The sequence below is a fragment of the Notolepis coatsorum genome (genome assembly GCF_963971535.1).
Source record: "Notolepis coatsorum genome assembly, chromosome: 10".
In the NCBI taxonomy this organism is placed as follows: Eukaryota; Metazoa; Chordata; class Actinopteri; order Aulopiformes; family Paralepididae; genus Notolepis; species Notolepis coatsorum.
This window is the reverse complement of record NC_140174.1, coordinates 85,650,670-85,667,166: the sequence shown is the minus strand read 5'-3', so window position 1 is coordinate 85,667,166 and position 16,497 is coordinate 85,650,670. Positions and strand designations below refer to the sequence as shown.

Below are 16,497 nucleotides of genomic sequence, written 5' to 3'. Positions count from 1 at the left end.
GTACCCATGTACTTCCCAAAGGTCAGTGAATACCACGACCACAACACCAGAGGAAGTTCAACAAATCATGTTAAAACCCAGATTCGGCTCAAACAAGGGACTAAACACGTTTCGCAATTATGCCACATCAATGTGGAACGCCCTACCCAAAGCTGTAAAGGAATGTGAATCCCTACCCACATTCAAAACCGCTCTAAAAGAGCACCTACGGGAGGCTGCAATTCTAAACTGGCCACCGTAAATGTCCAAACCCCCCCACCCCCTCCTAATAGACAGTCTCCTCCCCACCGTATGTATATATTCTCTCCTCACCGTATGTATATTTCTCTCCCACCCACCCACCCCCTCCTAATGTACAGTCTCCTCCCCACCGTATGTATATATTCTCTTCCCACCGTATGTATATTTCTCTCCCACCCACCCACCCCCTCCTAATGTACAGTCTCCTCCCCACCGTATGTATTCTCTCCCCACCATATGTATATTTCTCTCCCACCCACCCCCTCCTAATGTACAGTCTCCTCCCCACCGTATGTATATATTCTCCCTCCACCGTATGTATATTTCTCTCCCACCCACCCACCCCCTCCTAATGTACAGTCTCCTCCCCACCGTATATATTCTCCCTCCACCGTATGTATATTTCTCTCCCACCCACCCACCCCCTCCCTAATGTACAGTCTCCTCCCCACCGTATGTATATATTCTCTCCCCACCGTATGTATATTTCTCTCCCACCCACCCGCCCCCTCCTAATGTACAGTATCCTCCCCATCATATGTATATACTCTCTGTCAGGATCTATGAGTAACAGTACTGTATATTTGCATATCATATATGTCACAAATGTAACAGTACTATATACCTGTATGTCATGTATGTCCCTATGCCATAAATGTCATGATGTCATGTATGTTGTGTATGTCATAAATGTCACTATGAATTGAAAATGGGGGACCCTGATGTAAACGAGACAAACGTCTTCCTCTGGTCTGCATTCCCTTAACAATTGTGTGTATTGAGCCGTACTGTATTGTACCCATTCTGCAATCTGTTAAATAAAGTTTTCATTCATTCATTCATAGCAACACAGTTACATTGAAACCGGTCTAGGTTTACCCCCCCCCCCCCCCAGGCCCAAGCTGTTCCCTAGCAACAGAGTTACATTGAGACAGGTCTATGTTACCCCCCAGGCCCAAGCTGTTCCCTAGCAACACAGGTACATTGAAGCAGGTCTATAGCAGGACTGACATGGTGGTACCCTGCAGGCCCAGCCGGCGCCGGACGAGACGGTGAAGAAGATCCTGGGGAACCGAGCCACATTCAGCCCCATCGTCACGGTGGAGCCGCGGAGGAGGAAGTTCCACAAGCCAATCACCATGACCATCCCGGTCCCGCCCCTGTCGGGGGAGGGGGTAAGCAATGGCTACAGAGGAGACTCCACCCCCTGTCTCCGCCTGCTATGCAGCATCACGGGTAAGAGAGTGTGTGTGTGTGTGTGTGTGTGTGTGTGTGTGTGTGTGTGTGTGTGTGTGTGTGTGTGTGTGTGTGTGTGTGTGTGTGTGTGTGTGCGCGTGTGTGTGTGTGAAAGCATTACTTATTTGGAAATATATTTGCATAACACTGATAATGAAATTAAAGCAGATTTCAAACTGTAAATATAGGAGCAAATATAGCCATCCGCTGGGTCCAAGCAACTTTGGCCAAATTATGTCAAAATGCAACACGGTCTCCTCAGAAAACGTAAATAAAGTACTAATCGACCACAGGGAAAAAGGGTACATAATGTAAGTTATGTTATAGCCATGAGTAATATTATTTACTTATTGTATAAGTAATATATTTACATTTTGTATCGGCGGAAGTCCAAAAGAAACGCGACTGGGAGTCAAACCAACAATGGTTGTGGTCGCAGGCGAGTGCTCTCACTACAAGACTAAACCACCCACCACCCTGATACAAACACAGCTCTCACTACAAGACTAAACCACTCACCACCCTGATACAAACACAGCTTTCACTACAAGGCTAAACCACCCACCACCCTGATACAAACACAGCTCTCACTACAAGACTAAACCACCCACCACCCTGATACAAACACAGCTCTCACCACAAGACTAAACCACCCACCACCCTGATACAAACACAGCTCTCACTACAAGACTAAACCACCCACCACCCTGATACAAACACAGCTCTCACTACAAGACTAAACCACCCACCACCCTGATACAAACACAGCTCTCACCACAAGACTAAACCACCCACCACTCTGATACAAACACAGCTTTCACTACAAGACTAAACCACCCACCACCCTGATACAAACACAGCTCTCACTACAAGACTAAACCACCCACCACCCTGATACAAACACAGCTCTCACCACAAGACTAAACCACCCTGATACAAACACAGCTCTCACTACAAGACTAAACCACCCACCACCCTGATACAAACACAGCTCTCACCACAAGACTAAACCACCCACCACCCTGATACAAACACAGCTCTCACCACAAGACTAAACCACCCTGATACAAACACAGCTCTCACCACAAGACTAAATCACCCACCACTCTGATACAAACACAGCTCTCACTACAAGACTAAACCACCCACCACCCTGATACAAACACAGCTCTCACCACAAGACTAAACCACCCACCACCCTGATACAAACACAGCTCTCACCACAAGACTAAACCACCCACCACCCTGATACAAACACAGCTCTCACCACAAGACTAAACCACCCTGATACACACACAGCAATACTATGATGATGGTTTGTTTTAATGTTTAATGGTTACGGTTAAGATAGAAAGTTAGAGTTAAGGTTATGGTTAGGGTTATGGTTAGTTTAAGGTAACAGTGTGGTTAATGTTAAGGTTAGGGTTAGGTAAAGGCAAGGTTTGAATATGTAATATATGTACTTATTTGTAAAAGAAAAAAGAAAACATCAATATATTACTTATTTGTAACATGTACACATTGTACATTTTTGTAAATATGTCCATATATTACGTATGGCTATAACATAACGTACAATATGTACCTTTTTCCTGTGGTCGATAAGTACATTATTGACATATTTTACACAATGAGAATCAAAGCTTGATAATACTTATTAACATATCAAGGAACATTGCTATGCAAGTCCCATAACTGCAGGTGAAACGGTGCTTGAGATATGGCCATTTTCCTGATGGTGGCTTTGATGTGACTGATGTTCTTGCAGGAGGAACATCTATTGATGTTGATGTGACTGATGTTCTTGCAGGAGGAACATCTGTTGATGTTGATGTGACTGATGTTCTTGCAGGAGGAACATCTGTTGATGTTGATGTGACTGATGTTCTTGCAGGAGGAACATCTGTTGATGTTGATGTGACTGATGTTCTTGCAGGAAGAACATCTGTTGATGTTGATGTGACTGATGTTCTTGCAGGAGGAACATCTCCTGTTGATGTTGATGTGACTGATGTTCTTGCAGGAGGAACATCTTCTATTGATTTTGATGTGACTGGTTGTCTTGCAGGGGGGACATCTCCAGCCCAGTGGGAGGACATCACAGGCACGACTCCTCTCACTTTCATCAATGACTGTGTCTCCTTCACCACAAATGTTTCCGCTAGGTACAACCCTGATCCTAACCATGATCCCTGACCCTAACCATGACCCCTAACCGTAACCTAGGTACAACATGCTCTGACAAAGAACAAGTACATAAATACAAAGAATAAAAGTAGCCTACAATGAATAAGTACAAAGAAGAAAAGTAGCCTACAATGAATAAGTACTAAGTAGTAAGTACAAAGAATAAAAGTAGCCTACAATGAATAAGTACAAAGAAAAAAGATAAAAATAATAATTAATTAATAATAATGAATCATCTCTCTCCCTCTCGTATTTCTCTCTCTCTCTCTCTCTCTCTCTCTCTCTCTCTCTCTCTCTCTCTCTCTCTTCTCTCTCTCTCTATGTGTAGGTTTTGGCTAGCAGACTGCCATCAGATCCTAGAGACGGTGTACCTGGCCAGTCAGCTTTACCGGGAATTGATCTGTGTTCCCTACATGGCCAAGTTTGTAGTGTTCGCTAAGATGAACGATGCGGTGGAGTCCAGGCTGCGCTGCTTCTGTATGACCGACGACAAGGTGGATAAAACACTGGAGCAGCAGGAGAACTTTGAGGAGGTGGCCAGGAGCAAGGACATCGAGGTACACACACACACACACACACACACACACACACACACACATCATAGCAGGATATAATCACGTAAACATGTATTTTAACATGCTACTCTTTGATGCTCTCTTCCAGGTTCTGGAAGGCCGGCCCATCTATGTAGATTGCTATGGCAACCTGGCCCCTCTTACTAAAGCAGGCCAGCACCTGGTCCTCAATTTCTATGCTTTCAAGGAGAACCGGCTACCCTTCTGTGTCAAGGTAACACAGGCTTCAAACTAACATTCTAAGAGCGGGAATGCACTGTTTGGTTGCTGTATAACACTTTTACAATCTGATGTAGTTTTAATAAATAGTTTCACAAAATGTTTGTCTTGCTTAGCACCATACAAACAATAGGGTACTTAACCTGACACACAGTAGGCTATTCATCTTATGTTTGTCTTTCAACTTCCTATGAGCTTGTAACACTGTATGTAGAAAGAAATTACAACCTCTTGTTCTATTTCTCTACAAAGACTTACCCCTATGTTTGGTTTTGTAGGTATATTGTAACATGTGTTTTCATTTCCAGGTATAGGAATGTAAAACTTATGGGATGTAAAAAGTTGTCAATTATGAAAAACCCTTGCTTCCCAGTGTACCCAAACCATTGACTGGTAGTGTATATTTGTGTTTATAATGTTGGTCTGTGTTAAATCTATATTTATTTATAATCTTGATCTGGGTTAAATATTTATTTATAATGTTGGTCTGGGTTAAATCTATATTTATTTATAATGTTGGTTTGGGTTAAATATATAATTATTTATAATGTTGGTTTGGGTTAAATATATATATTAATTTATAATTTTGGTCTGGGTTAAATCTATACATTTTATTAAGTTAGCTAACGGTGGAGGTGGAGATGGTGGAGAACTACAAATTCTTGGGTGTTCTCATGAACAATAAACTGGACCGGACTGACAACACAGAATGGACTCTACAGGAAGGGACAGAGCAGATTGTTCTCCCTGAGAGAGCTCAGGTCTTTCAATGTCTGCACCAAACTGCTGCAGATGTTCTACCAATCTGGTTGCTAGTGGCCTCTTCTTCGCTGTAAACAAACGAGGTGAAGAAAGCGAGCTCTGTGGTGGGAGCTGACCTGGACAGTCTGGAGGTGGTGGCAGAGGGGAGGATGAGGAGGAGACTGTACGCTATCCTTGAGAACCCCTGCCAGCCCCTCCATGACGAGCTGACAGCAATGCGGAGCATGTTTAGCCACAGACGTATCCTCCCCTGACATACAACAAAGCGTTTCGGGCAGTCCTTTGTGCCAGTAGCTATCAAGCGCATAACCAGGCAGGGCCAGGATGGGCTAACTGCCGTGGACTAGGTGATCTGATATGTGGACTATAACAACAACCTGAAATACTATTTTTTCTTTTTCTCTCCTTCACCACTTTTTGCTATATTTTAGCTCCATTTTAGCTCTATTTAGCTTTATTTATTGTTTTTAACATGTATTAATTGCTGTTGATGCTGTGATGGACACCTGAATCTCCCTACGGGGATACAATTGGTTTTCAATTCAATTCAATATATGTTTATAATATTGGTCTGGGTTAAATATATATATATTTTCAATATTTGTCTGGCTTAAAAATATGTTTATTTATAATATTTGTCTGGGTTAAATATATATATATATTTATAATATTTGTCTGGCTTAAATATATATATTTATAATATTTGTCTGGCTTACATATATATATATTTATAATATTGGTCTGGGTTAAATATATATATATATTTATAATATTTGTCTGACTTAAATATATATATTTATAATATTTGTCTGGCTTATATATATATTTATAATATTTGTCTGGCTTAAATATATATATTTATAATATTTGTCTGGCTTAAATATATATATATATATATTTATAATATTGGTCTGGGTTAAATATATATATATATTTATAATATTTGTCTGGCTTAAATATATATATTTATAATATTTGTCTGGCTTAAATATATATATATATATTTATAATATTTGTCTGGGTTAAATATACAGTATATATATGTTTATAATGCTGGTCCGTCTCTCTGAAGGTTCGAGACAATGGCCAGGAGCCGTGTGGCCGTCTGACCTTCCTGAAAGACACTAAGACGCCCAAAGGTCTCCCTCAGACGGCCGTGTGCAACCTGAACATCACCCTGCCGGCACTCAGGAAGGTAAGACAGCAGCTTCCTCTCTGTCGTCGTCACCATCATCATCATTGTCACGGTCAGGACAGTTCAGAGATCAGAGGAAAAGCTTTGGCCAAACTGCCGCCTTACTGTGTCTTTTATCTGTTTCAAGCTTCTCTCGATGTATATTGATTATATATTTGGTTATACATGTCTATATGTATATCCTGTATATATGCAGTGGTTTTCAGCTGTACCCACCTTCCTATCCAGTTGCTTCATGCTTGTGGCTGACGGTTTCTTTCTAGTTGTTTTTTCCAGCTGGCTTGTATTCATGCGTTTGTTCCTGACTGGTGGCTCTTGTTTTCTGTGTCGGTTTTCTTATTTCTATATTGTTTAATTTCCTTTGCTGGCTCCTCCGCCGTCGCTTGGTCTTCTTCTTCTCTTCTTCATTGTTGCTCCTTTTTTCACAAGCTGATGCTGTTTCTTTTCCCCGCCTTCATTATGTCACTTCCCCCTGTTTCTGCAATGCATCTTGGGAACCAGGACATGGAGTCAGATCCAGAGGACGAGGTAATCACACGGTGATGCCACACAGTGGTGCCAAATTTGTTCTGTTGCCACGTCCATCGCCAATCTGTATTCAGAAACGCATTGGCAGTGAAGCTAGATAACATTGACCAACCGAGCCATGACAATACTATACTAATAATGTTATAGGAGGTTTATATTTGCATTTTAATGTATCATTAGAACCAGAACTAGTAAATAACAAATAACTAAAATGTTCCATTGGCTGTGGTCATACATGGCCAGGAGGAGGCACTAGTATAATACAGAAGGAGGCACTAGTATAATACATGACCAGGAGGAGGCGCTAGTATAATACATGACCAGGAGGAGGCGCTAGTATAATACACGAAGGAGGTGCTAGTATAATACATGACCAGGAGGAGGCGCTAGTATAATACATGAAGGAGGCACTAGTATAATACATGACCAGGAGGAGGCGCTAGTATAATACACGAAGGAGGTGCTAGTATAATACATGACCAGGAGGAGGCGCTAGTATAATACATGAAGGAGGCACTAGTATAATACATGACCAGGAGGAGGCGCTAGTATAATACATGAAGGAGGTGCTAGTATAATACATGACCAGAAGGAGGCGCTAGTATAATACATGACCAGGAGGAGGTGCTCGTATAATACATGAAGGAGGTGCTAGTATAATACATGACCAGGAGGAGGTGCTCGTATAATACATGAAGGAGGTGCTAGTATAATAAATTACCAGGAGGAGGTGCTAGTATAATAAATTACCAGGAGGAGGTGCTAGTATAATAAATGACCAGAAGGAGGTGCTAGTATAATACATGACCATAAGGAGGTGCTAGTATAATACATGACCAGAAGGAGGCGCTAGTATAATACATGACCAGGAGGAGGTGCTCATATAATAAATGACCATAAGGAGGTGCTAGTATAATACATGACCAGAAGGAGGCGCTAGTATAATACATGACCAGGAGGAGGTGCTAGTATAATACATGAAGGAGGTGCTAGTATAATACATGACCAGGAGGAGGCGCTATTATAATACATGACCAGGAGGAGGTGCTAGTATAATACATGACCAGAAGGAGGTGCTATTATAATACATGACCAGGAGGAGGTGCTAGTATAATACATGAAGGAGGCGCTAGTATAATACATGACCAGGAGGAGGTGCTCGTATAATAAATGACCATAAGGAGGTGCTAGTATAATACATGACCAGAAGGAGGCGCTAGTATAATACATGACCAGGAGGAGGTGCTCGTATAATAAATGACCATAAGGAGGTGCTAGTATAATACATGACCAGAAGGAGGCACTAGTATAATACATGACCAGGAGGAGGTGCTAGTATAATACATGACCAGGAGGAGGTGCTAGTATAATACATGACTAGAAGGAGGCGCTAGTATAATACATGACCAGAAGGAGGCGCTAGTATAATACATGACCAGGAGGAGGCGCTAGTATAATACATGACCAGGAGGAGGTGCTAGTATAATACATGACCAGGAGGAGGCGCTAGTATAATACATGACCAGGAGGAGGTGCTAGTGTAATACATGACCAGAAGGAGGCGCTAGTATAATACATGACCAGGAGGAGGCGCTAGTATAATACATGAAGGAGGTGCTAGTATAATACATGAAGGAGGTGCTAGTATAATACATGACCAGAAGGAGGCGCTAGTATAATACATGAAGGAGGTGCTAGTATAATACATGACCAGAAGGAGGCGCTAGTATAATACATGACCAGGAGGAGGCGCTAGTATAATACATGACCAGGAGGAGGTGCTAGTATAATACATGAAGGAGGTGCTAGTATAATACATGACCAGGAGGAGGTGCTAGTATAATACATGACCAGGAGGAGGTGCTAGTATAATACATGACCAGGAGGAGGCGCTAGTATAATACATGACCAGGAGGAGGTGCTAGTATAATACATGAAGGAGGTGCTAGTATAATACATGACCAGGAGGAGGCGCTAGTATAATACATGACCAGGAGGAGGTGCTCGTATAATAAATGACCATAAGGAGGTGCTAGTATAATACATGACCAGAAGGAGGCGCTAGTATAATACATGACCAGAAGGAGGCGCTAGTATAATACATGCCCAGGAGGAGGCGCTAGTATAATACATGACCAGGAGGAGGTGCTAGTATAATACATGACCAGGAGGAGGCGCTAGTATAATACATGACCAGGAGGAGGTGCTAGTGTAATACATGACCAGAAGGAGGCGCTAGTATAATACATGACCAGGAGGAGGCGCTAGTATAATACATGAAGGAGGTGCTAGTATAATACATGAAGGAGGTGCTAGTATAATACATGACCAGAAGGAGGCGCTAGTATAATACATGAAGGAGGTGCTAGTATAATACATGACCAGAAGGAGGCGCTAGTATAATACATGACCAGGAGGAGGCGCTAGTATAATACATGACCAGGAGGAGGTGCTAGTATAATACATGAAGGAGGTGCTAGTATAATACATGACCAGGAGGAGGTGCTAGTATAATACATGACCAGGAGGAGATGCTAGTATAATACATGACCAGGAGGAGGCGCTAGTATAATACATGACCAGGAGGAGGTGCTAGTATAATACATGAAGGAGGTGCTAGTATAATACATGACCAGGAGGAGGCGCTAGTATAATACATGACCAGAAGGAGGCGCTAGTATAATACATAACCAGGAGGAGGTGCTAGTATAATACATGACCAGAAGGAGGCGCTAGTATAATACATGAAGGAGGTGCTAGTATAATACATGACCAGGAGGAGGCGCTAGTATAATACATGACCAGGAGGAGGCGCTAGTATAATACATGAAGGAGGTGCTAGTATAATACATGACCAGAAGGAGGCGCTAGTATAATACATGACCAGAAGGAGGCGCTAGTATAATACATGACCAGGAAGAGGCGCTAGTATAATACATGAAGGAGGTGCTAGTATAATACATGACCAGAAGGAGGCGCTAGTATAATACATGAAGGAGGTGCTAGTATAATACATGACCAGAAGGAGGCGCTAGTATAATACATGACCAGGAAGAGGCGCTATTATATACTACATGACCAGAAGGAGGCGCTAGTATAATACATGAAGGAGGTGCTAGTATAATACATGACCAGAAGGAGGCGCTAGTATAATACATGAAGGAGGTGCTAGTATAATACATGACCAGAAGGAGGCGCTAGTGTAATACATGACCAGGAAGAGGTGCTAGTATAATACATGACCAGGAGGAGGTGCTAGTGTAATACATGACCAGAAGGAGGCGCTAGTATAATACATGACCAGAAGGAGGCGATAGTATAATACATGACCAGGAGGAGGTGCTAGTGTAATACATGAAGGAGGTGCTAGTATAATACATGAAGGAGGTGCTAGTATAATACATGACCAGAAGGAGGCGCTAGTATAATACATGACCAGGAGGAGGTGCTAGTGTAATACATGAAGGAGGTGCTAGTATAATACATGAAGGAGGCGCTAGTATAATACATGACCAGGAGGAGGTGCTAGTATAATACAGAAGGAGGCGCTAGTATAATACATGACCAGAAGGAGGCGCTAGTATAATACATGAAGGAGGTGCTAGTATAATACATGAAGGAGGTGCTAGTATAATACATGACCAGGAGGAGGCGCTAGTATAATACAGAAGGAGGCGCTATTATAATACATGACCAGAAGAAGGCGCTAGTATAATACATGAAGGAGGTGCTAGTATAATACATGACCAGAAGGAGGCGCTAGTATAATACATGACCAGGAGGAGGCGCTATTATATACTACATGACCAGAAGGAGGCGCTAGTATAATACATGAAGGAGGTGCTAGTATAATACATGACCAGAAGGAGGCGCTAGTATAATACATGAAGGAGGTGCTAGTATAATACATGACCAGGAGGAGGTGCTAGTATAATACATGACTAGAAGGAGGCGCTAGTATAATACATGACCAGAAGGAGGCGCTAGTATAATACATGACCAGGAGGAGGCGCTAGTATAATACATGACCAGGAGGAGGTGCTAGTATAATACATGACCAGGAGGAGGCGCTAGTATAATACATGACCAGGAGGAGGTGCTAGTGTAATACATGACCAGAAGGAGGCGCTAGTATAATACATGACCAGGAGGAGGCGCTAGTATAATACATGAAGGAGGTGCTAGTATAATACATGAAGGAGGTGCTAGTATAATACATGACCAGAAGGAGGCGCTAGTATAATACATGACCAGAAGGAGGCGCTAGTATAATACATGACCAGGAGGAGGCGCTAGTATAATACATGACCAGGAGGAGGTGCTAGTATAATACATGACCAGGAGGAGGTGCTAGTATAATACATGACTAGAAGGAGGCGCTAGTATAATACATGACCAGAAGGAGGCGCTAGTATAATACATGACCAGGAGGAGGCGCTAGTATAATACATGACCAGGAGGAGGTGCTAGTATAATACATGACCAGGAGGAGGCGCTAGTATAATACATGACCAGGAGGAGGTGCTAGTGTAATACATGACCAGAAGGAGGCGCTAGTATAATACATGACCAGGAGGAGGCGCTAGTATAATACATGAAGGAGGTGCTAGTATAATACATGAAGGAGGTGCTAGTATAATACATGACCAGAAGGAGGCGCTAGTATAATACATGAAGGAGGTGCTAGTATAATACATGACCAGAAGGAGGCGCTAGTATAATACATGACCAGGAGGAGGCGCTAGTATAATACATGACCAGGAGGAGGTGCTAGTATAATACATGAAGGAGGTGCTAGTATAATACATGACCAGGAGGAGGTGCTAGTATAATACATGACCAGGAGGAGGTGCTAGTATAATACATGACCAGGAGGAGGCGCTAGTATAATACATGACCAGGAGGAGGTGCTAGTATAATACATGAAGGAGGTGCTAGTATAATACATGACCAGGAGGAGGCGCTAGTATAATACATGACCAGGAGGAGGTGCTCGTATAATAAATGACCATAAGGAGGTGCTAGTATAATACATGACCAGAAGGAGGCGCTAGTATAATACATGACCAGAAGGAGGCGCTAGTATAATACATGCCCAGGAGGAGGCGCTAGTATAATACATGACCAGGAGGAGGTGCTAGTATAATACATGACCAGGAGGAGGCGCTAGTATAATACATGACCAGGAGGAGGTGCTAGTGTAATACATGACCAGAAGGAGGCGCTAGTATAATACATGACCAGGAGGAGGCGCTAGTATAATACATGAAGGAGGTGCTAGTATAATACATGAAGGAGGTGCTAGTATAATGCATGACCAGAAGGAGGCGCTAGTATAATACATGAAGGAGGTGCTAGTATAATACATGACCAGAAGGAGGCGCTAGTATAATACATGACCAGGAGGAGGCGCTAGTATAATACATGACCAGGAGGAGGTGCTAGTATAATACATGAAGGAGGTGCTAGTATAATACATGACCAGGAGGAGGTGCTAGTATAATACATGACCAGGAGGAGATGCTAGTATAATACATGACCAGGAGGAGGCGCTAGTATAATACATGACCAGGAGGAGGTGCTAGTATAATACATGAAGGAGGTGCTAGTATAATACATGACCAGGAGGAGGCGCTAGTATAATACATGACCAGAAGGAGGCGCTAGTATAATACATAACCAGGAGGAGGTGCTAGTATAATACATGACCAGAAGGAGGCGCTAGTATAATACATGAAGGAGGTGCTAGTATAATACATGACCAGGAGGAGGCGCTAGTATAATACATGACCAGGAGGAGGCGCTAGTATAATACATGAAGGAGGTGCTAGTATAATACATGACCAGAAGGAGGCGCTAGTATAATACATGACCAGAAGGAGGCGCTAGTATAATACATGACCAGGAAGAGGCGCTAGTATAATACATGAAGGAGGTGCTAGTATAATACATGACCAGAAGGAGGCGCTAGTATAATACATGAAGGAGGTGCTAGTATAATACATGACCAGAAGGAGGCGCTAGTATAATACATGACCAGGAAGAGGCGCTATTATATACTACATGACCAGAAGGAGGCGCTAGTATAATACATGAAGGAGGTGCTAGTATAATACATGACCAGAAGGAGGCGCTAGTATAATACATGAAGGAGGTGCTAGTATAATACATGACCAGAAGGAGGCGCTAGTGTAATACATGACCAGGAAGAGGTGCTAGTATAATACATGACCAGGAGGAGGTGCTAGTGTAATACATGACCAGAAGGAGGCGCTAGTATAATACATGACCAGAAGGAGGCGATAGTATAATACATGACCAGGAGGAGGTGCTAGTGTAATACATGAAGGAGGTGCTAGTATAATACATGAAGGAGGTGCTAGTATAATACATGACCAGAAGGAGGCGCTAGTATAATACATGACCAGGAGGAGGTGCTAGTGTAATACATGAAGGAGGTGCTAGTATAATACATGAAGGAGGCGCTAGTATAATACATGACCAGGAGGAGGTGCTAGTATAATACAGAAGGAGGCGCTAGTATAATACATGACCAGAAGGAGGCGCTAGTATAATACATGAAGGAGGTGCTAGTATAATACATGAAGGAGGTGCTAGTATAATACATGACCAGGAGGAGGCGCTAGTATAATACAGAAGGAGGCGCTATTATAATACATGACCAGAAGAAGGCGCTAGTATAATACATGAAGGAGGTGCTAGTATAATACATGACCAGAAGGAGGCGCTAGTATAATACATGACCAGGAGGAGGCGCTATTATATACTACATGACCAGAAGGAGGCGCTAGTATAATACATGAAGGAGGTGCTAGTATAATACATGACCAGAAGGAGGCGCTAGTATAATACATGAAGGAGGTGCTAGTATAATACATGACCAGAAGGAGGCGCTAGTGTAATACATGACCAGGAAGCGTGTAGCTTATTGCCAGCGGAAGAGTGCAAGAATGCTTCCGCATTCGTCACCGCACGCCAGTACGGTAATGCGCCTTTCCTTTCGCCCCGCTCAGACAAATGCATGTAGTACATTGCAACACAACGCAGCATTTCCGCGTACATTGCAACGAATCACTTGGAGTTTGAAAGTGATATCAGAAGAAACTACTCAACCTCGGCTGTCTTTAACTATGAGTGAACACAACGCATTGTAACGTTAACGCAGCTGTCAACTGTACTTTACTATGGAATACATGTATATTGTAAATTGAACCCTTGCACTGAAGAACCATTATGAATCTGTGTTAGAAAATGTTTTATATTATCGCGACGCGTCGTCACAGACGCGAAATGTTTTGGATCTAAATCACTTGGAGTTTGAAAGTGATATCAGAAGAAACTACTCAACCTCGGCTGTCTTTAACTATGAGTGAACACAACACTCTCAATTCCTTCATAGTTAAAGACAGTAGAGGTTATACTTTATTATCTAAACATGGTAAGTTAGAGTGCTGTGTTCACTCATAGTTAAATACAGTAGAGGTTGAGTACTTCATTATCTAAAGATGGTAAGTTAGAGTGTTGTGTTCAGTCAGACAGTAGACAAGTAGAGGTTGAGTACTTTATTATCTAAACATGGTAAGTTAGAGTGTTGTGTTCACTCATAGTTAAATACAGTAGAGGTTGAGTACTTCATTATCTAAACATGGTAAGTTAGAGTGTTGTGTTCACTCATAGTTAAAGACAGCCGAGGTTGAGTAGTTTCTTCTGATATCACTTTCAAACTCCAAGTGATTTAGATCCAAAACATTTTCTAACACAGATTCAGAATGGTTCTTCAGTGCAAGGGTTCAATTTACAATCAATAATCCATTGTAGGAAAATCCAGAACACTGTTTAGTCTGTGACGACGCGTCGCGATAATATAAAACATTTTCTAACAGATTCATAATGGTTCTTCAGTGCAAGGGTTCAATTTACAATCAATAATCCATTGTAGGAAAATCCAGAACACTGTTTAGTCTGTGACGACGCGTCGCGATAATATAAAACATTTTCTAACACAGATTCATAATGGTTCTTCAGTGCAAGGGTTCAATTTACAATATACATGTATTCCATAGTAAAGTACAGTTGACAGCTGTGTTAACGTTACAATGCGTTGTGTTCACTCATAGTTAAAGACAGCCGAGGTTGAGTAGTTTCTTCTGATATCACTTTCAAACTCCAAGTGATTCGTTGCAATGTACGCGGAAATGCTGCGTTGTGTTGCAATGTACTACATGCATTTGTCTGAGCGGGGCGAAAGGAAAGGCGCATTACCGTACTGGCGTGCGGTGACGAATGCGGAAGCATTCTTGCACTCTTCCGCTGGCAATAAGCTACACGCGACCAGGAAGAGGTGCTAGTATAATACATGACCAGGAGGAGGTGCTAGTGTAATACATGACCAGAAGGAGGCGCTAGTATAATACATGACCAGAAGGAGGCGCTAGTATAATACATGACCAGGAGGAGGTGCTAGTGTAATACATGAAGGAGGTGCTAGTATAATACATGAAGGAGGTGCTAGTATAATACATGACCAGAAGGAGGCGCTAGTATAATACATGACCAGGAGGAGGTGCTAGTGTAATACATGAAGGAGGTGCTAGTATAATACATGAAGGAGGTGCTAGTATAATACATGACCAGGAGGAGGTGCTAGTATAATACATGAAGGAGGTGCTAGTATAATACATGAAGGAGGTGCTAGTATAATACATGAAGGAGGTGCTAGTATAATACATGACCAGGAGGAGGTGCTAGTGTAATACATGAAGGAGGTGCTAGTATAATACATGAAGGAGGTGCTAGTATAATACATGAAGGAGGTTCTAGTATAATACATGAAGGAGGTGCTAGTATAATACATGACCAGGAGGAGGTGCTAGTGTAATACATGAAGGATGTGCTAGTATAATACATGAAGGAGGTGCTAGTATAATACATGAAGGAGGTGCTAGTATAATACATGAAGGAGGTGCTAGTATAATACATGACCAGGAGGAGGTGCTAGTATAATACATGAAGGAGGTGCTAGTATAATACATGACCAGGAGGAGGTGCTAGTGTAATACATGAAGGAGGTGCTAGTATAATACATGACCAGGAGGAGGTGCTAGTATAATACATGAAGGAGGTGCTAGTGTAATACATGACCAGGAAGAGGTGCTAGTATAATACATGACCAGAAGGAGGTGGTAGTATAATACATGACCAGGAGGAGGTGCTAGTGTAATACATGACCAGAAGGAGGCGCTAGTATAATACATGACCAGAAGGAGGCGCTAGTATAATACATGACCAGGAGGAGGCGCTAGTATAATACATGACCAGAAGGAGGCGCTAGTATAATACATGGCCAGGAGGAGGTGCTAGTATTGGGTGTGCCGAGTTCTTGGAAAAACAAATATTTGTTACAGATGCTGCCTTTTTCCCCCCAAGGCCGAACATCATCCAAATATTTAGAGATGTTCAGAAGAATGTTTGTTTTTGTTTAATTGAGTATGACAAATCCTCCTATTCATTATATTACATTACAATATAATAGTA

General features: G+C 42.2%; 1 protein-coding gene across 1 annotated transcript in view; it reads left to right on the top strand.

Moving 5' to 3' along the window:
• The window catches only part of ank3b (ankyrin 3b), a gene marked incomplete at its 3' end in the record, with an annotated part of 393,887 nt that overhangs the window by 296,682 nt on the left and 80,708 nt on the right, over positions 1-16,497 (top strand). Inside the window, 6 exon segments of the mRNA XM_084323081.1 lie at positions 1,269-1,476; positions 3,545-3,641; positions 3,992-4,220; positions 4,327-4,452; positions 6,292-6,414; positions 6,916-6,942. Of these exon segments, the coding sequence (XP_084179207.1) occupies positions 1,269-1,476; positions 3,545-3,641; positions 3,992-4,220; positions 4,327-4,452; positions 6,292-6,414; positions 6,916-6,942 (810 nt within the window).